Source organism: Colossoma macropomum, unplaced genomic scaffold (assembly GCF_904425465.1).
Source record: "Colossoma macropomum unplaced genomic scaffold, Colossoma_macropomum, whole genome shotgun sequence".
Taxonomy (NCBI): Eukaryota; Metazoa; Chordata; class Actinopteri; order Characiformes; family Serrasalmidae; genus Colossoma; species Colossoma macropomum.
Window position 1 is genome coordinate 4456754 of NW_023494791.1, and position 15219 is coordinate 4471972.

At 38.6% G+C, this 15219-nt stretch overlaps 1 protein-coding gene across 1 annotated transcript in view; it reads right to left on the minus strand.

Moving 5' to 3' along the window:
- Positions 1–15219, minus strand: part of dst (dystonin) — a 277698-nt gene that overhangs the window by 81463 nt on the left and 181016 nt on the right. Inside the window, 11 exon segments of the mRNA XM_036573677.1 lie at positions 1706–1905; positions 2141–2270; positions 3803–4038; positions 5275–5322; positions 5450–5576; positions 8346–8502; positions 9866–10032; positions 10158–10475; positions 12152–12360; positions 12552–12675; positions 14385–14561. Coding sequence (XP_036429570.1) covers positions 1706–1905; positions 2141–2270; positions 3803–4038; positions 5275–5322; positions 5450–5576; positions 8346–8502; positions 9866–10032; positions 10158–10475; positions 12152–12360; positions 12552–12675; positions 14385–14561 — 1893 coding nt within the window.

The window sequence follows — 15219 nt, forward strand, 5'->3', positions numbered from 1 at the left end:
AATTCAAGCTTCAGAATGGCTGCTACTATGGGATGAGTCAGACTATTCAAATCGCCATAAAGGTTTTAAAGATTAATAGTAAAGTAGGATTTTTTAATTTGCAAATTAGCTCCTCTCCATTTTATATTCACATATTTGAGAACCATAAGATGTCTGAACTCTGTACTCCACCAGGGGGCGGTGAAGAGCCAGTGTCTAATGTTTTGGCCAGAAGTTCTAATTTGTTGAGTCCAAAGAAGAACATGTAGAAAGACTACCGCAGCCGCCTGAAGGCTACTGCACACCAGTAGTACAGAGACAGTACAGAGATAGTACAGAGTGCAGCTATAGCACATAGGAAGCATTGCTGAAAAAAGCCTATAAACAAGAAGTTTAGATTCCTTTTGCACTCTGCTCAATAGATTTTGCTTTTATCTGTTTGCCAGCTAAGGAGAGATTAGGTTAGGTTGAACATTAGCAAAGGTGAAAACAGACACTATATATTTACCTGCTTATTACATTTTTCCATTTTAGTTACAACATCCCAAAGTGATTTAAATGGGAATATAAGTAAAATATTGAAAATGATAAAAGCACCACGCACTAAATGAAAATAACATCATAATTACAAACAGGAGACAATGAGCCGCAATACTTCTATGCACATGCAAGCCTAAATAATTCTGGATTTAAAAAACCTCTCAAGCTTGCATTCCTAATATTCTCTGGAATGCTATTCCAGAGTTTAGGAGCTATTTAAAAAATGATCTTCCATCAACTGAGCTGTAAGTGATCCTAAGTGTTTGCAGTAATCCCATTTCCCCCCATGCCCCTACCACTTAGCCCTTACCCCTCCGTTCTGCCCATTCACATCTAGGGGTAGGGTGTCCCGATTTGTGTTGAGATAGAGGGGTAGGGCGAAGTGTTAGAGCTACATGGCCCTCCAAATGGAGGTTTTTCAGAGACTCCAAACAGAGTGTTAAAAAAGCTGGCAAGATGGCTGAACAAGAGACCAAAGAAACCCACAAATGTGAGAATTATTCTGCTAAGGAAGTTATGGTAACCATTGTATTATCTTAGTTTAATGTTGTTTCAATGTATTATGGTCCTTTTCTTCATAACAAGCATAAAAAAGCGGTAGTAGTGCTGATATCTTAGTAGTTATCTAGCTAAATTTCCCGTTCCACCTTAAATGGTTCAAACAAGAAGCTGGTGAATATCTGACCTCAGCTTCATATCTCTGAAGAATTAGGGGTGGGCGATAATAAATAATTGCCCCCCTCTTTGAAGGCATATGATGCCCTAAATGTAACTAAAGTCCAGCAGTGAGGAGCTGAACTTTACCCTCCTCTGCTGTCACTGCAGACTGGCAGGGTCGCCTACAGAGCAGCGCTGGTAGCTGTTAATGAAGTGATGCTCTTTTTATTTGAGGGTCCCAGCATGTGGGTCCAGACTCGGACCGCGGTCCGCCTATTAGTGACCTCTGCTCTAAAGATTTATTTGAACATTTTTCAACTGTGTTTTATAAATTAATATATTAAATTTGACTGAAATGCCCATCCCTAGCTGCTACAACTGTTTATAGTCTTTTTGTCCAATCATGTGAGCAGAGTGTTTGATGTTTGATGAAATCTGATTTTTTTTCTTTTATCATAAGAGTCCTCTGCTTAGTGTGCACCATATTAAAAGAGGTTTATCTCTGTATTCACACAGTGGTTCCCATTACCTGTACTTGCTGTTTCTGAGTGTTTAGCATATTGGGGTCCATAGACAGGGGCCCCAGGACGCTCATCATCAGCTCTTTCTCCTGCAGCCACTGGGAGAGCTGCGTCTGGGTCGTCTGGAACAGCTCCAGCACACGGGAAGATTCCTCCAGGTGCTGCTTCCTGTTCTCCACAGAACCCACAACCTCCTTCCATCCTGCATCTATACATAGAGTCCACACATGCACATTCACTCACAGCTCCACTTCAGCAGAATACTGGGTCAAACTACATGGAGAAGCTACTCATCTACAGAAATGAGCCCTCATATGATTTCACTTGAGCGAAGAGCTGATGCAGAAAATAGCTGGTGTGCAAATTTGCACCTGGCCAACACCAGAGCACTGAAATAAATTTATGGCTGTAGATTAATGCTTTTGGAGATGACAGACGCATACCTATCTGATCCAGCATGTGCTTCCACTTTGCTGCCTCAGGTGAATCAGGGTTTTCCTCTATCAGGTGGAGCACCTTCTCCCTCAGCTGCTGGTACTGCTGCTGTTTTCGTTTCATGTTTTCCTCATAGGCCTGCATGACAAGAGGTAAAAAATAGGCATTCCTTTATCTACATAAACCACCACAGCTCAATTATTCTCCTCTTTGAACTTGAATTTATGCAGTGTGCCAAAATAGCGTGGTAGGGTAAATTATGGGGAGTGAAAATATACGTGATCAGTCACACTTAATTAAAGAGAGTCATGTACAGTTAGTCTGCAAGTGCTCAAATTGATAAACAACTAATCTGGTGACCCTGAGGTGATTTTTCACTAGTGATGCATGGTTCCGATTCATTGTTGTCGGCACCTGACCTTACCAAACAGGACCAATCCACTATAAACACTGTTTCTTAGACGCAGCAGCTCTAAAATGTGAGGGTACTTGGGTAACAATTTACTGTAGGAGGCTGTTCATAAGGCTACATTACACCTACATAAGGCTTGTTATGAAAACTGACATAAGCCTAAATGTTTATAAATACTTATAATGATAGGTCAATAGGTCATTTGCCAATTTTGATCAAAATTGGCTCCCTTTAAGTCACCTTTATGATAGTTGATGCCTCTTGGAATAAGCATTTATAAACATTTATGTTGGGTTATGTCAGTTGTCATGACAAGCTAAAGTAGGTTTCATGTAGCCTTATGAACAGCACCCTACAGTACAGTGTTAACAATAGTTGTTCCATAAAAACGCATTACATTAAATTTCACTTTTTATTAATGGAACTGAACGCTCTACATACAGATAATAATTATGAATGATCACATTATGGAGAAATAAATGCACCATGTGTTTCTCCACAAAGTGATGCAGCATGTCAAAATAAAAGCCCTCTTGACTTTTGTGACAAAATACAAGTCTTGTGTAGGAAAGTGTATCTAACTCTGTTGTGCCTCACCCCAACTCCGTCAGGAAATAACTATTTCACACTTTTACATCACTTTATAACAATTTAAAGCAGGCTAAAGAATAAAGAAGATAATGATTTTGGGGTAATCTAGTGGGGTGGGGTGTTCAGGAATCCTGGAGGGCCCGATTTCTGAACAGTTTGGTTATTTTCCTGCTCAAACACACCTGATTCAGCTAATCAGTTAACTACCAGCTTTGATTGGTGTGCTAAAGCAGGGAAATCACAAAAAAATGACCTAAAATAAATTAGTGGAAAGTGGTTCAATAAGAAATACTCAAGAAACATTTCGTAAAAATAGATACATCATGTCTTGGACTGAACTGTTCAACTAAAGAATTCCATTCCAAAATGCTGTATTTGTAACAATTTTGGATATACATTTTTAAAAAGAATAAAAAATGATGTATTATTGTATACATTTATATATCTCTGATAAAGGTGGTATTAATCATTACATAGCACTGATATTTAGGGTTAGGAGTTTCACATTAGGGTCAGAGTGAGTGTTAGGGCCAACTTAAGCTCCAGTTAGGTTGCATATAAATTTGTCTAAATTTGAAAAACAAGGGTTCTACCATGAACCATCCAGACAATTTCTACTGCAGACCATCATAACAAAACATAACCTATAGAACAGCACTGAGTCTACCTTCTGCTGTTCCATCTGTGTTTTCACCGAGTCTTTCACTGTGGGCTCAGAGCTCCAGGACGCTGCAGTCTTCTTCATGTCCTCCAGCCACTGCAGCATGGACTCAGCCTCGTCGTGGGCTCCTCGCACCTTCTGCAGTAGAGCATTTAACTCTGAGGACCGGCCCTTCAGGAAATCGCCAAGGTTCCTGTAACCCTCGCTGACACACGACATGTTCTGCTGCACCAGCATCAGCTCTGCGGGAGGCCAAAAACCAGACAGAGTCCCGTCACCATCTTAACCTCAACAATCCACAGCTCACTGTAAACAGCCGTGCCAAGAAGGGCAAACAAAACATATATATGCCCTCATGGTTTCTGTCTCAGGAAACAACCATACACAAATCTCCTAACCACCAACTGATATACACTTGTCTTTAAACTCACTGCTGCTGAATGGTATTTGTATTTATAGTGTTTGGCAGGCGTTCTTATTCAGAGGGACTTACAATTATCATGTTACAGACACAGGGTAATGCAGTGTTAGCAATCTTACCCAAAGCCTCTTACAGGGATACACCGATAAATTGTTCTTTTATTGTTATCTTGATATGAGTTTCTGATATAAACACACTATTGAGGGCTGCGATGGGAACGGAGCATTAGAAGCCTAGCAAGTGCTTCCCTGAGCTGGGCTTAAATCCTGCTTTCCTGTGTAACTTAATCATTCAGCTAAACACCCAGGTACAAAACACTGACACAGCACAGCTCCAAAACGACTCAGTCCTCAACCAGCCAGTAAAAATGCTTAAACATGATGACTATTTTCACTCTCAGTGTTGTGTGACAAAGAGACCGTTCAGTAAAATGTATGAAGCAGTAATGGCTACTGTCACAACAAACCTGCATTACCATAAGGAGCTTTTTAATGACAAATATAGATTTATTTGTATTTGAAGGCCTAAATTGGAAAAAAATAAATTAATTAATTAAAAAAAAAAAATATATATATATATATATATATAGATATATATATAGATATATATAGATATATTTACACACACACACACACACATACATATATATATATATATATATATATATATATGAGAGAGAGGGAGAGAGAGAGAGAGAGTTTGTAGCCTGACTGCAACATGTATAAAAAAAGCACTTAAATAGCTTCTGATGCATTATTGTGAAAGGTACTTTTGAGATTTACTTTTTTTTTTGCTATTTGCCTAAAGGAGAGGTTGGATTTCTGTTTACACAGCAAAATATTGAGGCACAATATTTAAAAATAATTTAGCGCTTACTGAATATCACATTTAATGTCCATACAGCCTTTGCACTTAATGATATAGCGTCCTTGCCAGGAACTGAACTCTAACCTGCCATGTGGACAGCAGTGACGTAACCCACTATGCTATATTTACAGCTGTTTAAACGCTTGGGTAAGATGCAGTATGATATACACTGAAATCTGTGAACTTTTACCTTTGTTAGTCAGATAGGCGTGGCCTCCTGGACCCGAGCCATTAGTCACTGGGACAGAAAAAGCATATTCCATCTGTTTGAGATCATGCTGGATAAACTGCACTGTGTGATCATGTCAGACAGAGTCATGCAGTAAGTGTGTGCATAAACTCCCAAAAATACTCTTAAGCAATACCTGATTTGTGATGCATTTTGGCTTTGGCTGGGGATGTCAAAACACTGATTAGGCTACACAGTGCAGATCCTTTACTATTTATATCCTGGACAGCGGGAGCTTTAGCGGTCCATTCTTCCAGCAAGCCCTGCAGGGAGAGAAATCCGGCTTGTAAAGCAGCTAACACACCAAAAATTCAAAATATGTGCCTGTAATGTCTTTGCCAACACTGCTAGGAGAAGCACGACATACTTCAGCAGCACCAAGAAAGAGGAGGCCATTCAAATGAATGTTTGAGAACTGATGAAAACTTTTTCATCCAAAATGTAACTGAGATCCAAACAGTCTTTGATGCTCTCCTGTATCTGGTTTCTGTAAGGGCTGGGCAATATGACAATATTTATTGTTGTCGTGATAAATTACATCACAAAATGTCTGTTCTGAGCAGTATATACTGTATACTGTCAGTACTTATTACTTCACAACTGCATATTTGAACACAAAGAAAGCATAAAGGCCTGTTTAACTGGATTGACTGCAGTGCAGAATGTGAAATGTTAAATATCATCAGTATAAAATCACTGTATTCATAGTATGTTTATTAAGGCTTTTTCTGTTCCAACTTAAAGGATACCATGAAAAATAATCATGACATTTAGTGATTCATGATATTATATTTTTGGCATATTACCCCCTCTAGATTCTTTATATGTAAATTTGTCTATTTGTTTTATGTTAAGCCTATTTTTATGTTTCATTAACAGTTTTAACAGGTTTTTAGCTTCATTTAACATCAGAAATTCTTTATGTTTGTGTTACAGGACGAAGGGCAATTCCACCAACTTTAAAAAAAATTCTGCATAATTAAACAGTTAATATGTATACAGACATCAGCTGTAGAGAAGCTTCCTAAGACAGAATTCTTCATAGTGGTGGCAATAGGAACCAGACGTCCACCTCTAGGCAAAATAATCCCAAAAGAAAATTTATCTTACTATGATCAACATTATATATAAACTCAGAAGACACGTGTCGGTTCACTGGTGGTTTTAGATAGTAAATGAAATGGCTCCACCACTGGCTATCACCACCACTGTAAAGAAATACACTCAGAATGACTTTGCTTACATCTCAATGACTGAAATTTTGAAAAACTGGTGGGATTTTCCTTTAACCTCCTGCACCAAATACACCTTATCTCATCGTTAGTGTGGTCCACATACATATACATACACATACATATTTCCCTTTTGTATTACATTTTGTCACTGTCCATAAAAACAAACAAAAACAAAAAAAAACAAAGCAAAACTCTTGCCTTTAAATTTTCATCGGGCAAATTATTGTCCAATAATTTACAGTGCTGCCACACATAGGATTTCTTTCTGAGGCATCTCTGCTGTCAGTGCTGTCAGTGGTCGTGTGGAAAGTGGTGCAGTTTAAAGACATTTGCTGATTAAATTTATTTAAAGCTACAATTTTTGTGGCTAAAAAAAGGAAATATTTCCGATTTACTTTCCAAGTATTTGGACCTGCCCAAGTTACTACATCTGTGCAACTACAATCTAAGCCTAACCAAAAATCTAAGCAACAAAAAAAGAAATAAAATATGCTGAAAAAAATTAAACATGCACACTTACAAATGATGGCTCTTCAAGGGTTCTTCAGTAAAGAAAACTGCTCCATATAGAACCATAAACAAAAGCTTTGCGTGATTAAAGGTTTCTTTGCACCATGAAAGGGTTCTTCAGACTGAGAGAGAATGTGTTGCATCCAAAAAGGGTTCTTCTATTGTTTTGATGTCAAGCTTGTTACAACAGAAGAACCGTTTTTGGTGCTATATAGAAACCTTTTCATAAGGGTTCTATATAGAACCATCTACAGCACATTTTCCATCAATCTAAAGATTTTTTAGCACCAAAAAAAGGTTCTTCTATTGTTACAAACTTGACATCGAAACAATAGAAGAACGCTTTTTGTGCTATATAGAACTCTTTTCAAAAAGGGTCCATAAAGAACCACATACAGCACATTCTCCAATCTGAAGAACCCTTTCACGATACAAAGAACCCATTAATCATGCAAAGGGTTCTTTGAGTGTTAATGGTTTTATATAGAACCATTTTCTTTACTAAAGAACCCTTGAAGAACCATCTTTTAAGAGTGTAACTTCTGAAAGAATGTTATAATGCTCTGTTTGTACTACGTCTTCTATAAAGATCTGAAAAATGTATAAAAAACAAGCATGTACACGTTTTACATCATTTACATATCATGTCTGATATTAGGGCCTGATGTGTGGATGTCTGATATTAGGGCCTGAAATGTGTAGGTGTCTGATATTACGGGCCTGACATGTGTAGTTGTCTGATATTAGGGCCTGATACGTGGTTGTCTGATTCTAGGGCCTGACATGTGTAGTTGTCTGATATTAGGGCCTGATGTGTGGTTGTCTGATATTAGGGCCTGAAATGTGTAGGTGTCTGATATTACGGCCTGACATGTGTAGTTGTCTGATATTAGGGCCTGATACGTGGTTGTCTGATTCTAGGGCCTGACATGTGTAGTTGTCTGATATTAGGGCCTGACGTGTAGTTGTCTGATATTAGGGCCTGATGTGTGGTTGTCTGATATTAGGACCTGACATGTGTAATTGTCTGATATTAGGACTTGAAGTGTAGTTGTCTGATATTAGGGCCTGATGTGTAGTTGTCTGATATTAGGGCCTGACATGTGTAGTTGTCTGATATTAGGGCCTGACGTGTGTAGTCGTCTGATATTAGGGCCTGACGTGTAGTTGTCTGATATTAGGGCCTGACATGTGTAGTCGTCTGATATTAGGGCCTGATGTGTGTAGTTGTCTGATATTAGGGCCTGACTGAAAAAGAGTGGTCAGACAGTGCGGGCGCTCACTCACATTGACTTTGTCCAGGTCCTTTCCCAGGCTCTGCTCACTGCAGTTGGGCTGAACCGCAGGCACTTGCTCTTTTGTCTCCTCCAGCCACTTCATTAGCACCCCTGCAGCTGCTTTGAAGTCACCCAGCTGGTCCTGGCAAGACGAAACCTCCTCCTCTCTGAAATGCACAGTGTCAGGACACACATACTGTTAGATTTTTTCATGACTCCGCAGCACCTCCACTGATGAGGCTAAACATGCAGGTGGCCTTTTTGTCATATTATTTTTGAAGATACTCTGATATATAACCCTAAGACAACTGGATCTGACTAAATTTAAACAAAAAAGGAAGGAAACAGTATTCCTGTGCAAAAGTGGGAGGAATTAAACAGCCCATAAAATGAAAACTGTCCTCATTTCCCTCACTTATTTGTTTTCTTCAAAAAAGCGTGATGTATTTGTATGTTTCAAGACGTACCCTGCACCCCTCGTATAGGTGGATATATCCATATATTCAGCCTACAGCAGTTTAGCCCCACCTACTCATATTAGAAGTTATAAGGAGTGTTTCAGCTCTGAGTGCTTTTGAGTGAGGCACAAAACATGGCAAATCAGAACAGAGCTCATTTACATATTTCAGTGTTACAGTTGCAGTAAGAAAAGCAGCCTGTTTAATTCTAAAGGATAAAGAGAGGCTGGAAAACGGTCACGTTAAATGAACTATGACTTGTTTTTGATACATAAACCCACAAATACGTTATAAGTGGGAAAAACAGAATACAAATACATGATATGGGCCATTTTAAGAAGCGAACACTTATATCTGACGTGTCTAAACAGCCTGTTCAAATTATAAGGGGTAAAGAGAGGCTGGAAACTGATCATGTAAAAATAAATCAAGACTAAATCAAAACCTACATAAATGTCAGCAGGGAAAAAACATAAGAAAACTGTAGGATACAGTCCTATGCAAGTTTTGCTGCTTTCCTAAGTGAAAATAAGTCAATACGTCCTCTACAGTGAACAAATTGCATTTTGCTGCTGTCTGAACAAAACCTTGAATCTCCAAAATGGTAACTTTACAGGAGAAGGAAAAAACATGCTTTACTTTTAATGTAAGTCAATGGAACCAGACGTTTTTCCAAGTCATTTTGAGTCACTTCTTTTAGTCGATTCATCATGAAATTTACACACAATGTAAAGGACTAAAGGCCTTTTCAAATTATGTTAAAAACTAAAAAAGGTCAAAAATAAATATTTTATAAACATAAAATATAACATGCATTTTGACTTTTTTGTTCCAGTATATTAAATTCAGCAAATAAACTGCATTAAAATGTGCAGAAGTGTGTCTCTGTAGAAAACGTGTTATTTTCACTTTGAAAATCAACAACACATGCAGTTTAACCAGGGACGCCAAAACCTTTACATCCATCAACTGCTTTGCACTGTATGGGCCATTTCAAACAAAGTGATTAAAGCATGGCTTGGGATCTACTCTATCACGGTCTTGGCCTGAAGGACACTCGAAGAACACTCACTTCTCTTTAACGGTGTCTCTGAAGGCGTTGAACGTGTTCGACAGGTTTGCCATTTTGCCCTGAATCAGAGCTTTACTTCCTTCCAGGCCTGAGCTGGAGAGCTCTTTAGACAGCATCTGCAGGGTCTCCATGTCCTGTACATGTTCAGCCAACTCTGCGTTTGTGTCCTGAAGGCAGAATCGGAATGTTTTAGTGTAAATCAAACTCATGGCTACATAAACTGTCTTGTGCGGTGAAAAATAGCACTTTGGGAAAGAATGTTTTTTTTTTCAGCGAATATCTTGGGAAATACCTGCACCAGCTGAGAGAGCTCGTTTACGTTCTTTCCAGGTCCATCCGTCTCGGACAGAGCTTGAGAGCGTTTCAGCACAAACTGCTGTACCTTCTCGGACGTCTTCTCGAACTGCTCCACCTTCTCCTTCAGCTGCTCCATCTGCGACACCTTCTGCTTGTGCTTCTCGCAGGCGTCCGTAAAGCGCTGAGAGAGGCCCTCCATCTTGGTCTGGAGCAGAGCGGCCGCCGCTGGCTCTGCGGTCTCCGCAAACTTCTTCACCTTGGCCTTCATGGCTGAGATGCTGCTCTGCCTGCTGGAGATGTCCTGCTCCAGCGCCTGTTCACGAACATGAAAGGACAAACATGTTTTATTGTGAACTACAAGCTTTCAGTCTACGTCACATTTAGCTTAACTTTAATTATACTGTTCCTATAAACAGGGATCCTTTAAGGAATAAAGTCAATCAGAGAAGACATGTTTGGTGTCTGAAGGAAAACAGTAATAAATGTGACAAAAAAAAGAAAAAAAAAAGAAGAAATGTTCACCTGATTTGCACTACGACCCAAACGATACTAACATTCTGTGGCGGATACCGATACCGATTTAAAGGTACTGATTTGTTACTTTGATACTGAACAGTATCAACTAATACAATTGCATGCAAAAGTGTGGACACCCCCTGTCAAACTGCATGTTTGTCACAGAGTAAAAACTCAACAAAAATAAAATCATCATCTGAATCATCATCATGATGCCTCCATAGGCAATCCACACCACATCCACACCTCAGACTCTGATCTTACTGTAAATTCTATCTAGCAAATCTATACGTGCACATATCGACTGACTTCTTACACATGTTCTATCCACATCTTGTATAATCTGGAATATATCGCTGCTGTTGGAAGAAAACCTCGTATCTCCAAAATGGTGACTTTACAGGAGAAGGAAAAAACATACTTTACTTTTAATGTAAGTCAATGGAACCAGACGTTTTTCCAGTCATTTTGGGTCGTTTCTTTTGGTCCATTCATCATAAAATGTAAACACAATGTAAAGAACAACAGGTATTTTCAAATTATGTTAAAAACTGGAAAATGACAAAAAAGGAGATACAAGCTTTTCTTTCAACAGTAGCAAGGTATACATATATATATATATATATATATATATACATTTATATATCAATGTTCTATCCTCTATGTACCCTGCATCTCATTTATCTACCTCAAATGCTACATATTATAGCTTTTATTTCATAACTTACATTACTGTACAAAAACTGTACATTGGAAATGGTGTATACTAATGTGTATATGTTTATATATTTAGAGTCTGATGTGTGTGTGTGTGTGTGTGTGTATATATATATATATATATATATATATATATATATATATATACACACATATGTATAGTTTTTTTTCATATTATAGTTTTTTTCTTATATATTTTTGCATATCTAAATACTAAAAGGGGCTACACATCTAGGATTTTTCACTCACCTTCACACCTGTGTAAATGTGACATGACAATAAACGTGATTTGATTTAATAACAAGTGGGGTATTCGAGCTCAGGCATCTCACGGTTCTGCTGAGAATGTCCAACATTAGAGCCAATCTCATTTGCATATCAAACAACCTAATTTACTATTACATTTTTCAAACTTTCACAACTATTTGAATATATATTTTAGTGTTTCTATGCCAAATCAACAAGCGTTACACACAAAGCAGCAGAAAGTGACTTAAAGTGCAGCACACTGGTGCATGAAAGAACCTGATCAACATTGGAGCGCGTTGCAAGAGGTAGCAGCAGTGAGGCTGATGCTTCTGGGCAAAAATACTGCATACTAATAATACTAAGGACAATAATCAGTGAGTTTGATGGTCGGGAAACACTGCTGTCAATACTTAGTAGCTGTATTAGCCTGATTTGGCACCAGTGCCAAATTAAAGAAGCAAACTTATTTGGATTATGGTCTGCTCTTGGTGGGAAGACGTCACATACCGCCTCCTTGCTGAGTGCATCTGCGATGGCATCTGAGTCCAGGGGCACCTGTGCTTCTTTCTCAAGGCTCTCCTCCACCTTCTCCATCCAGTTCATCATCTCATCCAGCCCATCCTGCACGCTCAGCGAGCGCGTCAGCGTCACCTGCAGCTTCTCGTTACGGTCACTCACTGATTTGGACAAGTTATCGTACCTTTCCACGATGTCATCTGGAAACAGACAGTTTGCAGGCAAGTTAAATGTGGATACCAACATAATTCCATGTGAAAAATTGCTCTAGCAGTATATTATTAATATACTTTAACTATGGACACTGGAAGGTCACATACTATCCAGAGCCACGTGTCCATGCCGCTTGAAAGGAACTTTAAACAGAAAGGTCAAAGTGAGGATGACTCACCCACTGCCTCCTGAATCTCATCCTGATTGGTCAACAGGTCTCCCTCCACAGCAACGAGAGCATCTGCTACTTTGCGTAGCGTCTCCACTGCAGCCTGGTGGCCAGTGGTTTGCCCTTGAAGAGCCTGAAGCGGACAACTGTCCGTTAGTGAGACTGTTATGATTCAATTTAAATCACTAACCTTTACCTGTATAATGCAGTAAAAAATGGAATTAACTGAGATATGTATTGTGATATAAGTATTTAACAAATACATTAAAAGACAAAAACAAATACAAAAAAAGAATATTATTTAAATTGTAAGGATGCACCGATCTGATTTTTTCTCTTCCGATACCGACTGCAATATTTTTTCTTTCTTTAATTTAAATCTATAAACCTCATATAATGTGCTGTTACTACTGAAGAGTTCATTCCAAAGCATGACATACCTATTTTTAAAACTTTGGTAATTAAGGCTTTTTAAAATCGATATAAACGTAAAAAGTCTGAAACAATTCTTTACTGATGAAGCTGATGTGAAAAACAGCAGGAGAACTGCATAGGGCTTTTATTTCATCACAATTTGTTAGGAGGGGCTAATATTTTTTATTTTTACAACAGTAACATAACAGCAAAACACCAGAGGGCGCCCACGAGCGAATCATTAATAAATGTGAGTGAATGGAGCTGAATGGCTAAAAAACAGGAAAATTTAACATCCTTTAATTTACTACTGAGCGCTGATTCGTTTGCATTACTGCTACTGAGCACTGATCGGTTGGCTTTACTGCTACTGAGTACTGATTCGTTGGCATTACTGCTACATTACTGCTACTGAGTTTTGATTGGTTAGCATTACTGCTACTGACTTTTGATTGGTTGGCATTACTGCTACTGAGTGGTGATCGGTTAGCATTACTCCTACTGAATGCGGATTGGTTGGCATTACTGCTACTGAGCGCTGATTGGTTGGCATTACATAACAGTAGCGCTAAAATAAATACGTTTAATAATACAATAACAATAAAAATGTTTAATCATTTAAAAACTGCAATTTGGCACAAAATCTCAATAGAAATTTATCCTTGCTTGAGAGCGCCCTCTAGCATCAGACAAACCCTGAAGAATCCTGAAGAAATTCTCTGGTTTCATTGCCTCAAACAAACAAGTTTTCCTGTAATATGCACACTCCTAATTATTAGCTGCATATGTATTACAATTTCAGTTCCATTAATAATAACACAAAGTGAGAATTTGATGGTGTTTTGGAGTGACTCTCTTCCATTAGAGAGAGACTTAGAACTAGAAACAGTATCATTAGTGGATCATGACTGGCTGATACCTGATCTGTTCAAGACACAATACGTTCCACAAATATCACTGTCAATGAAAATAATAATGTTATCATGATAACAGTAGGTATCTCTAACATGGTATCATCAGTCTGGCTTATTGCCACTCCACATATACTGAAATGAGCTGCAGGCCTGCTGACTGACGGAAGGAAATCATTGATTTGGAGATAATCAGGGCTCTGTTGAGATCTCACACTAGAAATCTCATGCCAGCAGCCAGTGCCTCCAACTCTGTGCTCAGCTATTTGTGCCTTTCATGCCGCCTTGTGTTTTGAGAGGCCTATAAAAAGCTCTGTTGTTTTTAAAGAGAGTGGAAACACTGTATATGGAGAGGCTGGACTGCAGAGTAATGACCTCTCGGCCCTTCCGAGACTTAACAACGTGAGCAAATTCTGAACAGACAGCTGTGAGAACAGCTTTTCCACTCGCTGTTGTCTGAGTTAGATGGAAATATTTTGACTGCGGTGATGTAGCTGCGCGTGAGCGTGTCTCGTGCCTTGGTATCTTCCAGTTGTCTCTGTAGTGTCTGTGGATCTGCAGCAATAGGTTCAGACTGCTGTCTTCTCGCCTCCTCCTCTGAATTATTCAGCCACGTCAAGAGACCACCAGTAGCATCTTCATACTTCTTGTACTTGTCAACCACGTCTTTGAGGTTGGTTCCAAGCTGGTTGCACTGAGACAAAAGTACAGTCTGAGTACTTCGAGTACACAATCTACACATTTTCAAATCAATACTATTCAAATCATAATCAATAACTAACAAAGGAATTTACTGGCAGAGGAAAAAACACTGAAATATTCACTAACAGTCTGGAACTTCTGGTCATGCAGATAAACAAGTCTATTTTGTTTATTGGTACAGAAATGTCGCCATCTATTGGTTAAGACTGTGAAGTACTGCCTTGTATCATTCCATCATGTGCAGTAAATCCTGCTCTGTGCTGATATAAATATATCTAATTATAATAAAGTGCTCAATGAACTGACTTGTGTATATTGCAGCATCAACAATTTTAATTATTTTAACATAAATAGTGCACTCAGACTAAAATACAGGGGCAACTGTGGTAGAACTATTTAGTTAAACAGCTACACAAATACAGCTTATGCCTAAATATTGTATGGTTTTTGTATTATTTTTGATTTATTTGTTAAAAATCTGTAGCTTAATCAAACTAAGGTCAAAAGGTCAATGTGTAGGTGCCCAACATTAGTATTCTAATGGCTGTTATGGGACGACAGGGAGGCGGACCCAAGTGCAGGGAGGAAAACCCATGAAAAAGAGTCTTGAATGAATTTACTGAGGTGATTGAGTGTGAATTTGGTGATTG